The sequence below is a fragment of the Triturus cristatus genome, chromosome 8 (genome assembly GCF_964204655.1).
Source record: "Triturus cristatus chromosome 8, aTriCri1.1, whole genome shotgun sequence".
NCBI lineage: Eukaryota > Metazoa > Chordata > Amphibia > Caudata > Salamandridae > Triturus > Triturus cristatus.
Window position 1 is genome coordinate 20,312,704 of NC_140591.1, and position 20,403 is coordinate 20,333,106.

The 20,403-nt window shown below is 53.8% G+C and overlaps 1 protein-coding gene across 1 annotated transcript in view; it reads left to right on the forward strand.

The window, feature by feature from the left end:
* SLC37A1 (solute carrier family 37 member 1) overlaps nt 1-20,403 on the forward strand; it is a 271,365-nt gene that overhangs the window by 74,040 nt on the left and 176,922 nt on the right. Inside the window, exon 3 of the mRNA XM_085620751.1 lies at nt 4,087-4,168. Within this exon, the coding sequence (XP_085476877.1) occupies nt 4,087-4,168 (82 nt within the window). The remainder of the gene's footprint in view (nt 1-4,086; nt 4,169-20,403) is intronic.

A 20,403-nucleotide genomic window follows, 5' to 3' on the forward strand; every position in this document is an offset into this window, starting at 1 on the left:
ACCACGGACATAACATACAACTGTAGAGAAGTACACCACGGACATAACATACAACTGTAGAGAGGTACACCACGGACATAACATACAACTGTAGAGAGGTACACCACGGACATAACATACAACTGTAGAGAAGTACACCACGGACATAACATACAACTGTAGAGAAGTACACCACGGACATAACATACAACTGTAGAGAAGTACACCACGGACATAACATACAACTGTAGAGAAGTACACCATGGACATAACATACAACTGTAGAGAAGTACACCATGGACATAACATACAACTGTAGAGAAGTACACCACGGACATAACATACAACTGTAGAGAAGTACACCATGGACATAACATACAACTGTAGAGAGGTACACCACGGACATAACATACAACTGTAGAGAAGTACACCACGGACATAACATACAACTGTAGAGAAGTACACCACGGACATAACATACTACTGTAGAGAAGTACACCACGGACATAACATACAACTGTAGAGAAGTACACCACGGACATAACATACAACTGTAGAGAAGTACACCACGGACATAACATACAACTGTAGAGAAGTACACCACGGACATAACATACAACTGTAGAGAAGTACACCACGGACATAACATACAACTGTAGAGAAGTACACCACGGACATAACATACAACTGTAGAGAAGTACACCACGGACATAACATACAACTGTAGAGAAGTACACCACGGACATAACATACAACTGTAGAGAAGTACACCACGGACATAACATACAACTGTAGAGAAGTACACCATGGACATAACATACAACTGTAGAGAGGTACACCACGGACATAACATACAACTGTAGAGAGGTACACCACGGACATAACATACAACTGTAGAGAAGTACACCACGGACATAACCTACAACTGTAGAGAAGTACACCACGGACATAACCTACAACTGTAGAGAAGTACACCACGGACATAACATACAACTGTAGAGAAGTACACCACGGACATAACATACAACTGTAGAGAAGTACACCACGGACATAACATACAACTGTAGAGAAGTACACCACGGACATAACATACAACTGTAGAGAAGTACACCACGGACATAACATACAACTGTAGAGAAGTACACCACGGACATAACATACAACTGTAGAGAAGTACACCACGGACATAACATACAACTGTAGAGAAGTACACCACGGACATAACATACAACTGTAGAGAAGTACACCACGGACATAACATACAACTGTAGAGAAGTACACCACGGACATAACATACAACTGTAGAGAAGTACACCACGGACATAACATACAACTGTAGAGAAGTACACCACGGACATAACATACAACTGTAGAGAAGTACACCACGGACATAACATACAACTGTAGAGAAGTACACCAAGGACATAACATACAACTGTAGAGAAGTACACCACGGACATAACATACAACTGTAGAGAAGTACACCACGGACATAACATACAACTGTAGAGAAGTACACCATGGACATAACATACAACTGTAGAGAAGTACACCACGGACATAACATACAACTGTAGAGAAGTACACCACGGACATAACATAAAACTGTAGAGAAGTACACCATGGACATAACATACAACTGTAGAGAAGTACACCACGGACATAACATACAACTGTAGAGAAGTACACCACGGACATAACATACAACTGTAGAGAAGTACACCACGGACATAACATACAACTGTAGAGAAGTACACCACGGACATAACATACAACTGTAGAGAAGTACACCATGGACATAACATACAACTGTAGGGAAGTACACCATGGACATAACATACAACTGTAGAGAAGTACACCACGGACATAACATACAACTGTAGAGAAGTACACCACGGACATAACCTACAACTGTAGAGAAGTACACCACGGACATAACATACAACTGTAGAGAAGTACACCACGGACATAACATACAACTGTAGAGAAGTACACCACGGACATAACATACAACTGTAGAGAAGTACACCACGGACATAACCTACAACTGTAGAGAAGTACACCACGGACATAACCTACAACTGTAGAGAAGTACACCACGGACATAACATACAACTGTAGAGAAGTACACCACGGACATAACATACAACTGTAGAGAAGTACACCACGGACATAACATACAACTGTAGAGAAGTACACCACGGACATAACATACAACTGTAGAGAAGTACACCACGGACATAACATACAACTGTAGAGAAGTACACCACGGACATAACATACAACTGTAGAGAAGTACACCACGGACATAACATACAACTGTAGAGAAGTACACCACGGACATAACATACAACTGTAGAGAAGTACACCACGGACATAACATACAACTGTAGAGAAGTACACCACGGACATAACATACAACTGTAGAGAAGTACACCACGGACATAACATACAACTGTAGAGAAGTACACCACGGACATAACATACAACTGTAGAGAAGTACACCACGGACATAACATACAACTGTAGAGAAGTACACCACGGACATAACATACAACTGTAGAGAAGTACACCACGGACATAACATACAACTGTAGAGAAGTACACCACGGACATAACATACAACTGTAGAGAAGTACACCACGGACATAACATACAACTGTAGAGAAGTACACCACGGACATAACATACAACTGTAGAGAAGTACACCACGGACATAACATACAACTGTAGAGAAGTACACCACGGACATAACATACAACTGTAGAGAAGTACACCACGGACATAACATACAACTGTAGAGAAGTACACCACGGACATAACATACAACTGTAGAGAAGTACACCACGGACATAACATACAACTGTAGAGAAGTACACCACGGACATAACATACAACTGTAGAGAAGTACACCACGGACATAACATACAACTGTAGAGAAGTACACCACGGACATAACATACAACTGTAGAGAAGTACACCACGGACATAACATACAACTGTAGAGAAGTACACCACGGACATAACATACAACTGTAGAGAAGTACACCACGGACATAACATACAACTGTAGAGAAGTACACCACGGACATAACATACAACTGTAGAGAAGTACACCACGGACATAACATACAACTGTAGAGAAGTACACCATGGACATAACATACAACTGTAGAGAAGTACACCATGGACATAACATACAACTGTAGAGAAGTACACCAGGGACATAACATACAACTGTAGAGAAGTACACCAGGGACATAACATACAACTGTAGAGAAGTACACCACGGACATAACATACAACTGTAGAGAAGTACACCACGGACATAACATACAACTGTAGAGAAGTACACCACGGACATAACATACAACTGTAGAGAAGTACACCACGGACATAACCTACAACTGTAGAGAAGTACACCACGGACATAACCTACAACTGTAGAGAAGTACACCACGGACATAACATACAACTGTAGAGAAGTACACCACGGACATAACATACAACTGTAGAGAAGTACACCACGGACATAACATACAACTGTAGAGAAGTACACCACGGACATAACATACAACTGTAGAGAAGTACACCATGGACATAACCTACAACTGTAGAGAAGTAAGAAGCCAGTTGCGTACTTCATTTTCCCCTTGGGGTTCTGGGTGGCATCATAGACAGCTCGTGCTCCACTCTCTTGGTCTGTTTATCCATACTTCAGCAGGCATCGAAAGATTTTAAGTTACCCACGTGTTTTGGATGTTGTTGCTGATGCCGCGTGTGCGCACACACGCTTATAAAACTGAAGGTAAGTAAGAAGCGAGTTACGCGGATGTTTTTCACCTTGGGGTTCTGAATGACATCATCGACAGCTCAAGCTCTACTCTCTTAGTCTGTTCCATACATAATTCAGGAGGCATTAAAGGATCTTCCTTCACCGCAGGTGTTTTCGATCCACTTGTTGATGCGGCGCGTGTGCACACGCTCAAATTCTAGTTTAACTAAAGACGGATCACCTCGTCCGCCATCGCCTGTGTATATTCCACACGCTGTTTGTACAAACTCTGTTTCATGAGTGACATTAAAGCTCGGTTTTGTCTCCTGCAGGTACAGAGCCTTCACTCTGGTCCTCACCTTCCTGCTGTACACCAGCTTTCACCTGTCCCGCAAGCCCATCAGCGTTGTAAAGGTAAGAGGGAGGGGATTTGGGCCTATGTACAGAGGTCTGTTGTTGTACCTTCCTTAAGCCCTACTGTGCGTAGGTGGCAGTGGCATAGCTTTGGCAGTTAGATTGGGGGGGGCGGTGACCTTCAGATTTTCCAACAATCTTGCTGGCACATAATGTTAAAATACAATATATGACAATTGGGCGCGTGTGAGGGACTTAAGGGGCATTGGGAAGGGTGAGGACTGCGGATTGGTGGGTGTGCTAAGTGTGAGAAATGACGGGGTAGCAAGGGGTGTGAGGGGGTGGTTCACCCCAAGCGGCACGAGTTTTGGGGGGGGCAGCCTCCCCCTGTTCTTACCTGCACTTTCACGGGGTGGCAACTAACACATGAATCACCAGCACCTGCCCCGCTCTTACATTCTCAAACGCAGGGACCCCCACGGGCGGCTCAACGCCTGGCTATGCCACTGATGAGAAAACACATTATTTTATAAATTGAACGTTTCAGAAGAGTTTCAAAACACAGAGAGGGAGAGAGTGTGTGTGCCTTTTATAGGTTTCACCTGCACAACGTTTGCGCTGTGCTCGTGAAATCTTTTGTATTTAATATAAATCTTAAAAGGGACTTAAATCCCGCCCCCTTGCTTATCTTGCCTTTCATTGGTTCCTGTGCTTGCACTTAATTTACCTCCATTTCTATTGGCTGTAGCATACTGTTTCCTGTTGTTCCACATTGGCTTCTCTTATTAGTTTTCCGGCAACCGAGTACTACTTCCATACACTTTTGTGGAACCATTTTTAGGTCTCGCTGAGTCAGCGTGCATGCGCAGCTCGGAGAGACTTTAGTAGGTGAGTTTTCAAAGTGCTGCCGGCTGGCGACAAGCTTGCGTTCACACGAGCGTGCATGCGCAAACCGCCAGCCTTCAGCACCATCTGTCTTTCCTCTCCCTTGCTCCCTGCCTCCGCCCCTCCCCCACCGTGTCTCGAGTTAATTCGCGCTTACAAGCGCTTTCACTTTTGCCGTCTGCCCTTCTGTACCTCTCTATGGCCCCTGTATCCCTCGTTACACTCTGTTCCCACGTGTACCCGTATGCCTACTTGTGTTTATCTATGGACCCCTGCTGACTTCCCTGCACCATTATCAGACACCCTGTATATCACGGCCTTTCCTGCCTGTGCCTACTCTCCACTCTGTGCTCACACACGGCCACTTCCTCCTGTGTGTCACCAACTCTGCCCTCACTGTTCCATCCAGGACGGCAGTCTCCTCACGATTCCCTCCACATGTTATCAGGCAGACATGAGTCTTTCTCCTTTAAAATATTGTCTGTTTAACATGTTATTTTGGTACTGTAAGTGCGCTCATCTCCCCCAATGGCACACCTGAAATAGTACATAGCAAATAACAAAATCACTACTTCTTGTACTAGTAGTGTAGAAATTGAAACTTGGATGTTAGAGAGCCTGAGAATAAATGCAGATATATTTTTCTTTATTTGTGTAGGTCTTGCTCAATTGCTTTGTGTAGGAGAGTAGGATCTGCACTTATGTTGCCCCCACTTTTTTTCTGATGTATACACTGGTTTCTGGCTATAGTCTGGCTGGGTCCCTGCTAATCAGGGCCCCAGTCTCACTGATCTCTCTAAAACAATTTGGTGTGCATATTAGATGCACTAGTGATTGGATACTGTGGTACCTTATGAGCCCCTAGTATATGGTACCTTAGGTACCTAGGGCATTGGTACTTCACAGGCCTACCAGGGGCTGCAGCATGTATTATGCCACCCCTGGGAAGCATTCACAATCTGACACCACAGGCCTGCTACTGCAGCCTGTGTGAGGTAGTGTTCGCACTCCTCACTGAGGTATAGGTTCCTATATCTCACCATACACACACATATAAACATATCAGCCACCCCTATGCCAGGCCCTAACAATCCTGAGGGCAGGGTGCTTGGTTTACTATGTGAGGGGGTGCTTCTGCATGAGCAGGACCCCTCTGCAGCTGGCAGAGTCTATTCTCTGCTGCTGTTTGTGGATGCGGTTAAACCATATACTCTTAAGTGCATTATAACCTCGCGGTAAATGCTAACTTTGGAATGACTGCATCAAAACATGTCGTGTTTGGTGTCAAACAACTTGGAATCATACCCCCACACCAGTAACTGGTGTGGGAGTATGATCCCACCCTTCTAGAGGGGATGACATGTACCCACTGTACTAAACGGTAGAAATCTTCTAGAGCCCTGGCATCACAAAATGGATGCCACCAGCACAGACACTGGGCTGCCCTCCTGCTGCTGACGGAAACTCGCAGTGGAGGAAGCCCAACAAAAGGCATCCTGTCACAGGGAGGTGTCACCACCTCCCAGACAGGATTTAGTGTATTGGAGCTGGGTGGGTGCACTTCTAGAGTGCTTTGAAGTCCTGCACTGGGGGAGCAGTAGGCTCCTCTGTGCATATGCCAGCTCACACCGGTTCAGGGGCTACCTGCCCCTGCTCTGGTGCGAAACTGGACAAAGGGAAGTGGGTGTAACTACCCACTACCCTGACCCTCCTAGAGGAGTGGTCATAGAGCTAGTCCCTCCCCTATCTTCACTATAAGATAGCAAGCATTGCCAATACAATCCAGATTACCCTGGACGACGCTCTACAAAGAAGAATCCCGGCCCTTCGACGTTCCACTATCTCTGGAAGACTGAAGAATCTCCCTTGGAGTCAAGGAGTGACTCCCCTGCTTGGCAGGCACCTGTAACTTCAATCGACGGTTGCAAACTTCACCGCTCCCGCCGGAGTCCGAAGTCCCTGCGTCCCTTGAAGCAGATTTCCTGACCTCTCGATGGCCATTTTGAGTCCCCAGTGAAGCTGTGGCATCTGGACCCCACGAGGGACGAGGAACAGCAATATCAGGGAACCGTGCACTGATTTTGAGTGCAAACCCTAAACAACGTTCTACGAACTTGTGCTTTGGACCATCTGTAGTCCAAGTCCCTAGCATGTCTTGTTCTGAAAATCAGCGGCCTACCCCGTCCCGAGTGACCGTGGGCTCCTGTGAAACTTTTCCTGCAAAGGTGTCTTCGCGGTTACTTGCCTGTTGGCTAGTGACTCACCCGAAAACTTTCTAACCAACTTCAAGGGCTCTCCTGGTTGCTTCGGGCCTGCCCTCACTTACCCTCGCTGGGTAAGTCCATCAGACCTTGCTGCTCTGCTTCACTGACTATCTTCAGTTCACACAAGACTTGCAGTTGCCAAGGCTTGTTGGCTCCAATCCGGTTGCCGACACCGTCATCAGCTGCAGACGTTGTGGGACACTCCGAATCCAGCTGCTGGTCATTGTCGAACCCTCCTGGACCTCGTGAGCGAAGAGACAACACACCATCGACGACCTGAAGCGACGTGACATCTGTGGTCATCCATCTTGCTGGCCACTGGTCACTGGCAAGTGACTTTGAACTCTGTCCCCTCAATTTTCAGGTCCTCTTCATCTTCAATCCACCTTCGGATTCCAACGGACACCTCTTCAGTCGTCTCAAGCAGCAAGTCTTCATTGGTCTCCATTGAAAACAGCATCGCGACCCGACACCAAAAGACACCTATGCACCTGGCTTCCCTGGGTGAGGTAACTCATGCACTCTGGTGCCCAAGTGTGTGTTGGCCCTCGAAATACTTACCCTGTAAGTGGCTTGCTTGTTGACTTCTTCGAAGTGCCCTAAAACTTTAAAATACAAACCGCGACTTGCTCCATTGTAACCGATAGGAAACCCGAGGCTGTGTTTAGACACTGCACGCGTCTCCCGTGGGCTTGTTACTTACCTGCTAACACTGCAGTAGTGAAGCCCCAGCGATTCCCAAGGCCCTAGGCTTTGTCATTTTGCAAGTCGACTTTGTTAAACCATTTTCTTAGTATATGGTCTGGTACGCCCCTAGGGCTACAGCCATATTTGTACTTAATGTATTGAGAACTGTTGACATTTGAATGTGTATCTGGGTTCTAATCTCATAAAGAGATTAGTAGAGTGTATCTAGAAATAAATACATATATATATTTGATATATATAGCTGTGTGGTGTCCTTTTCATTTGGTAATTCAAGAGATTATAAGGTAAAACAAGCTGCTTTACATTCCTCAGAGACTTAGCCTGAAGGCTGCTCTCCACAGCTACCACTAGGATAGCTTTCTTTAAAAGGTTGTCTTAAACCTATCACCATAAGAGTCGAATTGGACTGGTGCAAGGTGGCCACTATAACTAGTGACCAGCTTATGCTAGGCCAACTTCTCACACTTGGCCATCTGCAGACCATATTGTTGCAAATTATTTAAAATACACGTAGAGTAGGCTTTAGCTCCACCCACAGAAATATTACTCTTTGAGCTCATGCGATTGGCTGTCTGCTGTATTATTTCACCTTCACTGGAATGCATAAGAGAATATTTGGTCTAAAAAGCTTCTGTGATGGAGGGCCTGGCATAGTATAGTATGGTGTTATTTCTTTTTTGATTCTTTGTTAAGAATGCTGGATATCCTTCTGCCATCAAGCCAGAACTAATTACTTCTTACTCTCACTTAAATAGGGAAACACCAAAAACCCTCCTATTATTTTTTATTCTGTCCCCCCCCCTCCCCTTCCCCCTCCTTCATTTCTGCTTCAGCTTTCTCCTCTCTGCTTCTCTGCAATCCCTTTTGAAAAAGGCAAACACAATCATACGCCCCTTCCTTTTATTGCTGTTTTTAGGCCTGACTTTTGAGACCGCTTTATCCGTCTCACCAGACTATTGTTTATAAAAACAAGCATTGGCATAGCCAATAGGTCTCGCCTATTGGCAATAATATAAAACATAACAAAAAACGTATAAGATCCCGAATGCGAGACCTATTGGCTATGCCAATGCTTGTTTTTTTTTTTTTACATGCACGGCACTTGTTTTTCCCCCTTGCATTTGCACATCTTTTTTTAACAGTTCAGACCCCTGGATACGCTTTCAGTATCCATAGCCCTCGTTGAGCATAGAAAGCAGACAGTGCTTTGCCATGGTGGGAGTCGGAGGAACTGCCGACAAGGCGGCGTGCACCCTATATGGCGATGCAGCGTCTTCCTTATCTATCACTGCTGCTGCGCGCTCATTGGCAACATAGCGAGCTGCGAGTAAACCGGCCTCATAAAGGTAATACAATCGGGAGCCGTATTGATCCTATCCTCGTTCATTTGGCTTCCATCTCTAAGGGCACCGATCTGTTCATCCCTCTTATAACCAGCTCTTCAGCCGTCCGCTTACTCGAGCGCTCCCCAAGCATTTCTGCTACGGGTCATGCAGCTCCAGGTCGGATGTAAATGTAAATGTAAATGTAAATGTGTTTGTACTTGTATAGCGCACTGCCCCCCCCAACGGGGGTATCCTGGTGCTTTTACTCATACCGCTGTGGAACCCTTCCTGGCCTTTCCCTGTGAAATGTTCACTCCTGGGCACCCCCATGGTGAAGACAGGCATCCCAGCGCTGCTGGGGCCGTTGTGGAGATTAAGCAAGCTATTGCCCAGAGTTGCAGCGTGGGACCCATGATTAGAATAGGCACCGAGGCGAGAATTATCAGGTCCGAGGAAATTGAATCCAAGACCCGCCGAGGTGGGGAATTGAACTCTGGTCCCAGGCCAGAACTCTGCAGCAGGGTTTGCCGCTCTAACCATTGAGCCACACGTCTCCACTCTCACCGAAAGCCAATCGACTGTCACTCCCTCTACCTTCTCCACTCCCCTGGAGCCGCTTCCGATATCCTAAAACTTCTGTTTATTTCATTCGCGCTCTCCCAAGGTTATGATTTCTACATTGCGTTTCAATCACGCAGACATGTTTGACTAGTTCATGTGGCTGCCGTTCTAGTTCATCTGCTTGCTGCTTGTACACATGAAACACAGCAATAAACTGCTATGGCCGACTTACCTTCTGTTTTTAAAAGTCCATAAAACATTACAGTATCTTTAAAATATTTCTAGAAGGTCTCAGCATTTGAAAAGAAAGGACTGGCTTGGGGTTTATTCATTTCACATTAATTCACGTTATGTACTCGGGCACGCTGATGCTGCCATCTGAGTTAGTAAGTAAAGGCTGCAGCTCCCGCACTCTCCATTCCTCTCGGCTTTTATTTGCAGAAGCCATGTCTGCGTCATCCTGACGGGTGCCTATGCAAGCACAAGCTGGCGTTATGCATCAGCAAGTTACCGATAGAGTTTCCAGATGAGAGGGGCTTTTTCGTTGAGGGTAAACATGTGGTACAAACCCTATGTTCATATCCACCGCAGGGTGCTGGGGTTCAAGGCGTTGCACAGCTGACGCGCGAGGCTGGTTATGGTCTGTCACTGTGTTTGGACAATTTATAGCTAGCAGGGTTGATTGCGACAGGTAATGTCCCGCACGGTGAGTACCCCCATTCTTGCAGCACTCACCATGCACCGAGAACAATGGCACCAGTCTCCCAGCCCTCATACACTGCGCCCACACCTCCCAATTTATTATTAATCCCATCGGCGAAACCTAATGCATCTACCAATGCTTGTTGTCTGTGTGAACATAAACGTTCCTGGTGTAATGGAACAGACTGCTCACCATTACCCGACTGAGAGCACCTGTACCAACTGTTTACCAGAAAGTACATTTACTGGAGGGTGTGGGGGTGTATCTCCCCAATGCCCCCTCCCCCAAAGCTACGCCCCTGGTAGGGTCGATTCACAAAGGCATGTGCGAGTGCGTACAAGCGCGGTTTCAGAGTACTCGTTTCCATCTCAAATATCCTCCAAAATTGGCCCCAAACACCCAGAATATGAATAAAATATCCATGGGTGCTTCTCTGTCATGGGTACCTCGCTGCCAGGAGTGCATCACTGCCAGGGGTGCCTCACTGCCAGGGGTGCCTCTCTGCCAGGGGTGCCTCTCTGCCAGGGGTGCCTCTCTGCCAGGGGTGCCTCTCTGTCAGGGGTGCCTCTCTGTCAGGGGTGCCTCTCTGCCAGGGGTGCTTCTCAGCCAGGGGTGCCTCTCAGCCAGGGTTGCCTCACTGCCAGGGGTGCCTCACTGCCAGGGGTGCCTCACTGCCAGGGGTGCTTCTCTGCTTGTGGTGCCTCACTGCCAGGAGTGCCTCACTGCCAGGGGTGCTTCTCTGCCAGGGGTGCCTCACTGCCAGGAGTGCTTCACTGCCACAGCTGCCTCACTGCCAGGGGTGCTTCACTGCAGGGGGGGCTTCACTGCCAGGGGGGCTTCACTGCCAGGGGTGCCTCTCTGCCAGGGGTGCTTCGCTGCCAGTGGTGCCTCTCTGCCAGGGTTGTTTCACTGCCAGGAGTGCCTCACTGCCAGGGCTGCTTCTCTGCCAGTGGTGCCTCAATGCCAGTGGTGCCTCACTGCCAGGGGTGCCTCACTGCCAGGGGTGCATCACTGCGAGGAGTGCCTCACTGCCAGGGGTGCATCACTGCGAGGAGTGCCTCACTGCCAGGGGTGCTTCTCTGCCAGGGGTGCTTCTCTGCCAGGGGTGCTTCTCTGCCAGGGGTGCTTCTCTGCCAGGGGTGCCTCACTGCCAGGGGTGCCTCACTGCCAGGGGTGCCTCACTGCCAGGGGTGCCTCTCTGCCAGGGGTGCCTCTCTGCCAGGGGTGCCTCTCTGCCAGGGGTGCCTCACTTCCAGGAGTGCTTCACTGCCAGTGGTGCTTCACTGCCAGGAGCGCTTGTCTTACTGCCAGGGGTGCCTCTCTTCCAGGGGTGCTTCATTGCCAGGGGTGCTTCACTGCCAAGAGTGCCTCACTGCCAGGTGTGCTTCACTGTCAGTGGTGCTTCACTGCCAGGAGTGCTTGTCTTACTGCCAGGGGTGCCTCACTGCCAGGGGTGTCTCTCTTCCAGGGGTGCCTCACTGCCAGGGGAGACTCTCTGCCAGGGGAGACTCTCTGCCAGGGGTGCCTCACTGCCAAGAGTGCCTCACTGCCAGCTGTGCTTCACTGCCAGCTGTGCTTCACTGCCAGGGGTGCTTCACTGCCAGGGGTGCTTCACTGCCAGGGGTGCTTCACTGTCAGGGGTGCCTCACTAGCAGGGGTGCCTCACTGCCAGTAGTGCTTCACTGCCAGGGGTGCCTCTCTGCCAGGGGTCCCTAACTGCCAGGGGTCCCTAACTGCCAGGGGTGCCTCACTGCCAGGGGTGCCTCACTGCCAGGGTTGCCTCTCTGCCAGGGCTGCCTCTCTGCCAGGGGTGCCTCTCTGCCTGGAGTGCCTCACTGCCAGAAGTGCCTCACAACCAGGGGTGCCTCACTGCCAGGGGTGCTTCTCTGCCTGTGGTGCCTCACTGCCAGGAGTGCCTCACTGCCAGGGGCACTTCTCTGCCAAGGGTGCCTCACTGCCAGGAGTGCTTCACTGCCAGGGGTGCTTCACTGCCAGGGGTGCCTCACTGCCAGGGGTGCTTCACTGCCAGGGGTGCTTCACTGCCAGGGGTGCTTCACTGCCAGGGGTGCCTCACTGCCAAGGGTGCCTCTCTGCCAGGGGTGCTTCACTGCCAGGATTGCCTCACTGCCAGGGCTGCTTCTCTGCCAGTGGTGCCTCAATGCCAGGGGTGCTTCACTGCCAGGGGTGCTTCACTGCCAGGGGTGCCTCACTGCCAGGAGTGCCTCACTGCCAGGGGTGCATCACTGCGAGGAGTGCCTCACTGCCAAGGGTGCTTCATTGCCAGGGGTGCTTCACTGCCAGGGGTGCTTCACTGCCAGGGGTGCCTCTCTGCCAGGGGTGCCTCTCTGCCAGGGGTACATCACTGCGAGGAGCGCCTCAGTGCCAGGGGTGCTTCTCTGCCAGTGGTGCCTCACTGCCAGGGGTACTTCACTGCCAGGGGTGCCTCTCTGCCACAGGTACCTCTCTGCCAGGGGTGCCTCACTTCCAGGAGTGCTTCACTGCCAGTGGTGCTTCACTGCCAGGAGTGCTTGTCTTACTGCCAGGGGTGCCTCACTGCCAGGGGTGTCTCTCTTCCAGGGGTGCTTCACTGCCAGGGGTCACTCTCTGCCAGGGGTGCCTCACTGCCAGGGGTGCTTCACTGCCAATAGTGACTCACTGCCAGTGGTGCTTCACTGCCAGGAGTGCTTGTCTTACTGCCAGGGGTGCCTCACTGCCAGGGGTGCCTCTCTGCCAGGGGTGCCTCTCTGCCAGGGGTGTCTCTCTGCCAGGGGTGCCTCTCTGCCAGGGGTGCTTCACTGCCAAGAGTGCCTCACTGCCAGGGGTGCTTCACTGCCAGGGGTGCTTCACTGGCAGGGGCGCCTCACTGGCAGGGGTGCCTCACTGGCAGGGGTGCCTCAATGGCAGGGGTGCCTCACTGCCAGGAGGGCCTCACTGCCAGGGATGTCTCACTGCCAGGAGTGCCTCACTGCCAGGGCTGCTTCTCTGCCAGTGGTGCCTCAATGCCAGGGGTGCTTCACTGCCAGGGGTGCCTCACTGCCAGGGGAGCTTCACTGCCAGGGGTGCCTCACTGCCAGGGGTACCTCACTGCCAGGGGTACCTCACTGCCAGGGGTGCCTCACTGCCAGGGGTGCCTCTCTGCCAGGGGTGCCTCACTGCCAGGGGTGCCTCACTGCCAGGGGTGCCTCACTTCCAGGAGTGCTTCACTGCCAGTGGTGCTTCACTGCCAGGAGTGCTTGTCTTGCTGCCAGGGGTGCCTCACTGCCAGGGGTGTCTCTCTTCCAGGGGTGCTTCACTGCCAGGGGTCACTCTCTGCCAGGGGTGCCTCACTGCCAAGAGTGCATCACTGCCAGTGGTGCTTCACTGCCAGGAGTGCTTGTCTTACTGCCAGGGGTGCCTCACTGCCAGGGGTGCCTCTCTGCCAGGGGTGCCTCTCTGCCAGGGGTGCCTCTCTGCCAGGGGTGCCTCTCTGCCAGGGGTGCCTCTCTGCCAGGGGTGCTTCACTGGCAGGGGTGCCTCACTGCCAGGGGGGCCTCACTGCCAGGGATGTCTCACTGCCAGGAGTGCCTCACTGCCAGGGCTGCTTCTCTGCCAGTGGTGCCTCAATGCCAGGGGTGCTTCACTGCCAGGGGTGCCTCACTGCCAGGGGAGCTTCACTGCCAGGGGAGCTTCACTGCCAGGGGTGCTTCACTGCCAGGGGTACCTCACTGCCAGGGGTGCCTCACTGCCAGGGGTGCCTCTCTGCCAGGGGTGCCTCACTGCCAGGGGTGCCTCACTGCCAGGGGTGCCTCACTTCCAGGAGTGCTTCACTTCCAGTGGTGCTTCACTGCCAGGAGTGCTTGTCTTGCTGCCAGGGGTGCCTCACTGCCAGGGGTGTCTCTCTTCCAGGGGTGCTTCACTGCCAGGGGTCACTCTCTGCCAGGGGTGCCTCACTGCCAAGAGTGCATCACTGCCAGTGGTGCTTCACTGCCAGGAGTGCTTGTCTTACTGCCAGGGGTGCCTCACTGCCAGGGGCGCCTCTCTGCCAGGGGCGCCTCTCTGCCAGGGGTGCCTCTCTGCCAGGGGTGCCTCTCTGCCAGGGGTGCCTCTCTGCCAGGGGTGCTTCACTGGCAGGGGTGCCTCACTGGCAGGGGTGCCTCACTGGCAGGGGTGCCTCTCTGCCAGGGGTGCTTCATTGCCAGGGGTGCCTCACTGGCAGGGGTGCCTCACTGGCAGGGGTGCCTCTCTGCCAGGGGTGCCTCTCTGCCAGGGGTGCCTCTCTTCCAGGGGTGCTTCATTGCCAGGGGTGCCTCACTGCCAGGGGTGCCTCTCTGCCAGGGGTGCCTCTCTGCCAGGGGTGCCTCTCTTCCAGGGGTGCTTCATTGCCAGGGGTGCCTCACTGCCAAGAGTGTCTCACTGCCAGGGGTGCCTCACTGCCAGGGCTGCTTCTCTGCCAGTGGTGCTTCACTGCCAGGGGAGCTTCTCTGCCAGGGGAGCTTCTCTGCCAGTGGTGCTTCACTGCCAGGGGTGCTTCTCTGCCAGGGGTGCTTCTCTGCCAGGGGTGCTTCTCTGCCAGGGGTGCTTCACTGCCAGGGGTGCTTCACTGCCAGGGGTGCCTCTCTGCCACGGGTGCCCCACTGCCAGGAGTGCATCACTGCTAGGGGTGCCTCACTGCCAGGGGTGCCTCACTGCCAGGAGTACCTCACTGCCAGGGGTGCCTCTCTGCCAGGGGGGCTTGCCTCACTGCTAGGTGTGCTTGCGTCCCTGCCAGGGTTGCTTGCCTCACTGCCAGGGGTGCAGCTAAATTGCCTGCGCGTTGCACTAATGTCTGCAGCCAGCAAGCGTCGCTCTCTCCTTTGCCTGACACGAGGGAACGTTGGGTACTCTCCGTTATTGAGGCGCTACACTGGGTACTCCCTAATCATTAGCAGCACCGTGTACCCCCGCAGCGGACCCCCTACTTTTGTGTACTGGGAAAAATAAATGGTGGTCCGGGCCACAACAATCTCACCACGGCCTGAGGGGGGATTCTCCGTGGCAAGCTCACACTTCTGTCCTTACAGAACGCCAGGAAGCGTGCACATCAACAGCACACAAAAGGCAGTGTGGCAGGGGTGCTGCGTGGAGTGCCCACCAGAGCTAGGGGCCCTCGCCACCTTTCTTTTAGCACTCCACCTGTCCCAGCGTGACTAGTACTTGGTTTGGCCCTTCTTAAGGGACTCTATCTGTTTACAGCTGTCGATCACATAACACAACTTCCCGCACAATCCAGAAAGCGCCTTGGGCCTCACAAGGTAAATGCAAAGCGCTATATACACAACACAGTAGTAAAACCCATGTTGAAACCTGAAGAAGGAGAGGGAGTGGGGGGGGGGGGGGGGGGAGGGGGAGGGGGGGCGGGGGACTTTCCACTCTTTTGTAACACTGAAGTCAGCGGGTTCCCTTCCCTCCATAACACGGACCGCACAAGTCTCGCTCATAACACCGACAGCACAGGTCTCCCTTCATAACACTGACAGCACAGGTCTCGCTTCATAACACTGACAGCGCGAGTCTCGCTCCATAAGACTGACAGCACAGGTCTCGCTTCATAACACTGACAGCGCGAGTCTCGCTCTATAACACTGGCAGCACGAATCTCGCTCCAGAACACACACGGCACATGTCTCGCTCCATAACACCAACAGTTCGAGTCTCGCTCCATAACGTGCCCCGAGTCTGGACTATAACACAGGTCCAGGGCACCTGTAAGGGGTCAGCACAGGCCCCGCCCTCTGACCTGGGGCAGCACAGGCGCCTGCCCCTGACCCAAACCCCCAAGACTGTAAACTCTGGATAAGGAGGGAGGCCACGAGGACAGGGTGTGCCCCCAGCAGGGCTTCCAGCAGGATGTTTGCCCAGAAGAATGTGGCAGGGATCGGTCCCCAGGGCCGGATCCTCCGGTTCCTGCTCCTGGCTCAGCTCCTGGACGGGCAGGTACACAACTTCTAGGTCACAAAAGAGGAAACAAAAGTGCAGCCACGCCCAGGCCAGTCGTGTCCAGAGGCGCTGTCTGTTGACGTGATACACCTGTCGCCATGCCTGTGGTCTGTGTGTGGACTGCTCCCTGTCTGTTTCCCTGCACTCTCTGTGTGTCCCTGCTCCCTGTCTGTGTCCCTGCTCCCTGTCTGTGTCCCTGCTCCCTGTCTGTGTCCCTGCTCCCTGTCTGTGTCCCTGCTCCATGTCTGTGTCCCTGCTCCCTGTCTGTGTCCCTGCTCCCTGTCTGTGTCACTGCACCCTGTCTGTGTCCCTGCTCCCTGTCTGTTTCCCTGCACTGTCTCTGTGTCCCTGCTCCCTGTCTGTGTCCCTGCTCCCTGTCTGTGTCACTGCACCCTGTCTGCGTGCCAGCACCCTGTCTGTGTCCCTGCACCCTGTCTGTGTCCCTGCTCCCTGTCTGTGTCACTGCACCCTGTCTGCGTGCCAGCACCCTGTCTGCGTGCCAGCACCCTGTCTGCGTGCCAGCACCCTGTCTGCGTCCCTGCACCCTGTCTGTGTCCCTGCACCCTGTCTGTGTCCCTGCACCCTGTCTGTGTCCCTGCACCCTGTCTGTGTCCCTGCACCCTGTCTGTGTCCCTGCACCCTGTCTGTGTCCCTGCTCCCTGTCTGGGTCCCTGCTCCCTGTCTGGGTCCCTACACCCTGTCTGTGTCCCTGCTCCCTGCCTGTGTCCCTGCTCCCTGCCTGTGTCCCTGCTCCCTGCCTGTGTCCCTGCTCCCTGCCTGTGTGCCTGCTCCCTGCCTGTGTCCCTGCACCCTGTCTGTGTCCCTGCACCCTGTCTGTGTCCCTGCACCCTGTCTGTGTCCCCGCACCCTGTCTGTGTCCCTGCTCCCTGTCTGTATCACTGCACCCTGTCTGTGTGCCAGCATGCTGTCTGTGTGCCAGCACCCTGTCTGTTACCCTGCACTCTGTCTGTGTGCCAGCACCCTGTCTGTGTGCCAACACCCTGTCTGTGTCCCTGCTCCCTGTCTGTGTCCCTGCTCCCTGTCTGTGTCCCTGCTCCCTGTCTGGGTGTCCCTGCTCCCTGTCTGTCTGCCTGCTCCCTGTCTGTCTGCCTGCTCCCTGTCTGTGTCCCTGCTCCCTGTCTGTGTCCCTGCTCCCTGTCTGTGTCCCTGCTCCCTGTCTGGGTGTCCCTGCTCCCTGTCTGGGTGTCCCTGCTCCCTGTCTGTGTCCCTGCTCCCTGACTGTGTCCCTGCTCCCTGTCTGCGTGCCTGCTTCATGTCTGTATCCTTGCTCCCTCTCTGTGTATCTGTACCCTGTCTGTGTGCCAGCACCCTGTCTGTTTCCCTGCACTCCGTCTGTGTCCCTGCACTCCGTCTGTGTCCCTGCACTCCGTCTGTGTCCCTGCACTCCGTCTGTGTCCCTGCACCCTGTCTGTCTGCCTGCTCCCTGTCTGTGCGCCTGCTCCCTGTCTGTGCGCCTGCTCCCTGTCTGTGTGCCTGCTCCCTGTCTGTGTGCCTGCTCCCTGTCTGTGTGCCTGCTCCCTGTCTGTGTGCCTGCTCCCTGTCTTTGTGCCTGCACCCTGTCTGTGTCCCTGCTCCCTGTCTGTGTCCCTGCTCCCTGACTGTGTCCCTGCTCCCTGTCTGCGTGCCTGCTTCATGTCTGTATCCTTGCTCCCTCTCTGTGTATCTGTACCCTGTCTGTGTGCCAGCACCCTGTCTGTTTCCCTGCACTCCGTCTGTGTCCCTGCACTCCGTCTGTGTCCCTGCACTCCGTCTGTGTCCCTGCACCCGGTCTGTGTCCCTGCACCCGGTCTGTGTCCCTGCACCCGGTCTGTGTCCCTGCACCCGGTCTGTGTCCCTGCACCCACCCGGTCTGTGTCCCTGCACCCGGTCTGTGTCCCTGCTCCCTGTCTGTCTGCCTGCTCCCTGTCTGTGTGCCTGCTCCCTGTCTGTGTGCCTGCTCCCTTTCTGTGTGCCTGCTCCCTGTCTGTGTGCCTGCTCCCTGTCTGTGTGCCTGCTCCCTGTCTGTGTGCCTGCTCCCTGTCTGTGTGCCTGCACCCTGTCTGTGTCCCTGCATACTGTCTGTGTGCCTGCTCCCTCTCTGTGTATCTGTACCCTATCTGTGCCCCTGCTCCCTGTCTGTATCACTGCACCCTGTCTGTGTGCCAGCATGCTGTCTGTTTCCCTGCACTCCGTCTGTGTCCCTGCACCCTGTCTGTGTCCCTGCACCCTGTCTGTGTCCCTGCACCCTGTCTGTGTCCCTGCACCCTGTCTGTGTCCCTGCACCCTGTCTGTGTCCCTGCTCCCTGTCTGTCTGCCTGCTCCCTGTCTGTCTGCCTGCTCCCTGTCTGTCTGCCTGCTCCCTGTCTGTCTGCCTGCTCCCTGTCTGTCTGCCTGCTCCCTGTCTGTGTGCCTGCTCCCTGTCTGTGTGCCTGCTCCCTGTCTGTGTCCCTGCTCGTTGTCTGTGTCCCTGCACCCTGTCTGTGATGCCTGCTCCATGTCGGAGTCCTTGCTCCATGTCGGAGTCCTTTCTCCCTGTCTGTGTCCCTGCCCCCTGTCTGTGTCCCTGCCCCCTGTCTGTGTCCCTGCCCCCTGTCTGTGTCCCTGCCCCCTGTCTGTGTCCCTGCCCCCTGTCTGTGTCCCTGCTCCCTGTCTGTCCCTGCTCCCTGTCTGTGTGCCTACTCCCTGTCTTTGTGCCTGCACCCTGTCTGGTTCCCTGATCCCTGTCTGCTTCCCTACTCCCTGTCTGTGTCCCTGCACCCTGTCTGTGTCCCTGCACCCTGTCTGTGTCCCTGCACCCTGTCTGTGTCCCTGCACCCTGTCTGTGTCCCTGCACCCTGTCTGTGTCCCTTCACCCTGTCTATGTCCCTGCACCCTGTCTGGGACTCTGCTCCATGTCTGGGACCCTGCTCCATGTCTGGGACCCTGCTCCCTGTCTGGGACCCTGCTCCCTGTCTGGGTCCCTGCTCCCTGTCTGGGTCCCTGCTCCCTGTCTTGGTCCCTGCTCCCTGTCTGTGTCCCTGCTCCCTGCCTGTGTCCCTGCTCCCTGCCTGTGTCCCTGCTCCCTGCCTGTGTCCCTGCTCCCTGTCTGTGTCCCTGCTCCCTGTCTGTGTCCCTGCTCCCTGTCTGTGTCCCTGCTCCCTGTCTGTGTGCCTGCTCCCTGTCTGCGTGCCTGCTTCATGTCTGTATCCCTGCTCCCTCTCTGTGTATCTGCACCCTGTCTGTGTCCCTGCACCCTGCTTCCTGTCTGTCTGCCTGCTCCCTGCCTGTGTGTCTGTGTCTGCTCCCTGTCTGTGTCCCTGCTCCCTGTCTCTGCTCCCTGTCTCTGCTCCCTGTCTGTGTCCCTGCTCCCTGTCTGTGTTCTTGCTCCCTCTCTGTGTGCCTGCTCCCTGCCTGTGTCCCTGCTCCCTCTCTGTCTGTGTCCCTGCACCCTGTCTGTCCACGATCCATGTCTGTCCATGATCCCTGTCTGTTTCCCTGACCCCTGTCTGTGTCCCTGCTCCCTCTCTGTCTGTGTCCCTGCTCCCTCTCTGTCTGTGTCCCTGCACCCTGTCTGTCCCTGCACCCTGTCTGTCCATGATCCCTGTCTGTCCATGATCCCTGTCTGTCCATGATCCCTGTCTGTCCATGATCCCTGTCTGTTTCCCTGCTCCCTGTCTGGGTCCCTGCTCCCTGTCTGGGTCCCTGCTCCCTGTCTGGGTCCCTGCTCCCTGTCTGTTTCACTGCTCCCTGTCTGGGTCCCTGCTCCCTGTCTTTGTTGCCTGCTCCATGCCAGAGACCTTGCTCACTGTGTGTGGCACGGCTCCCTGTCACTGTCCCTGCCTGTGTCCCTGCCCCCTGCCTGTGTCCCTGCCCCCTGCCTGTGTCCCTACACCATGCCTGTGTCCCTGCTCCCTG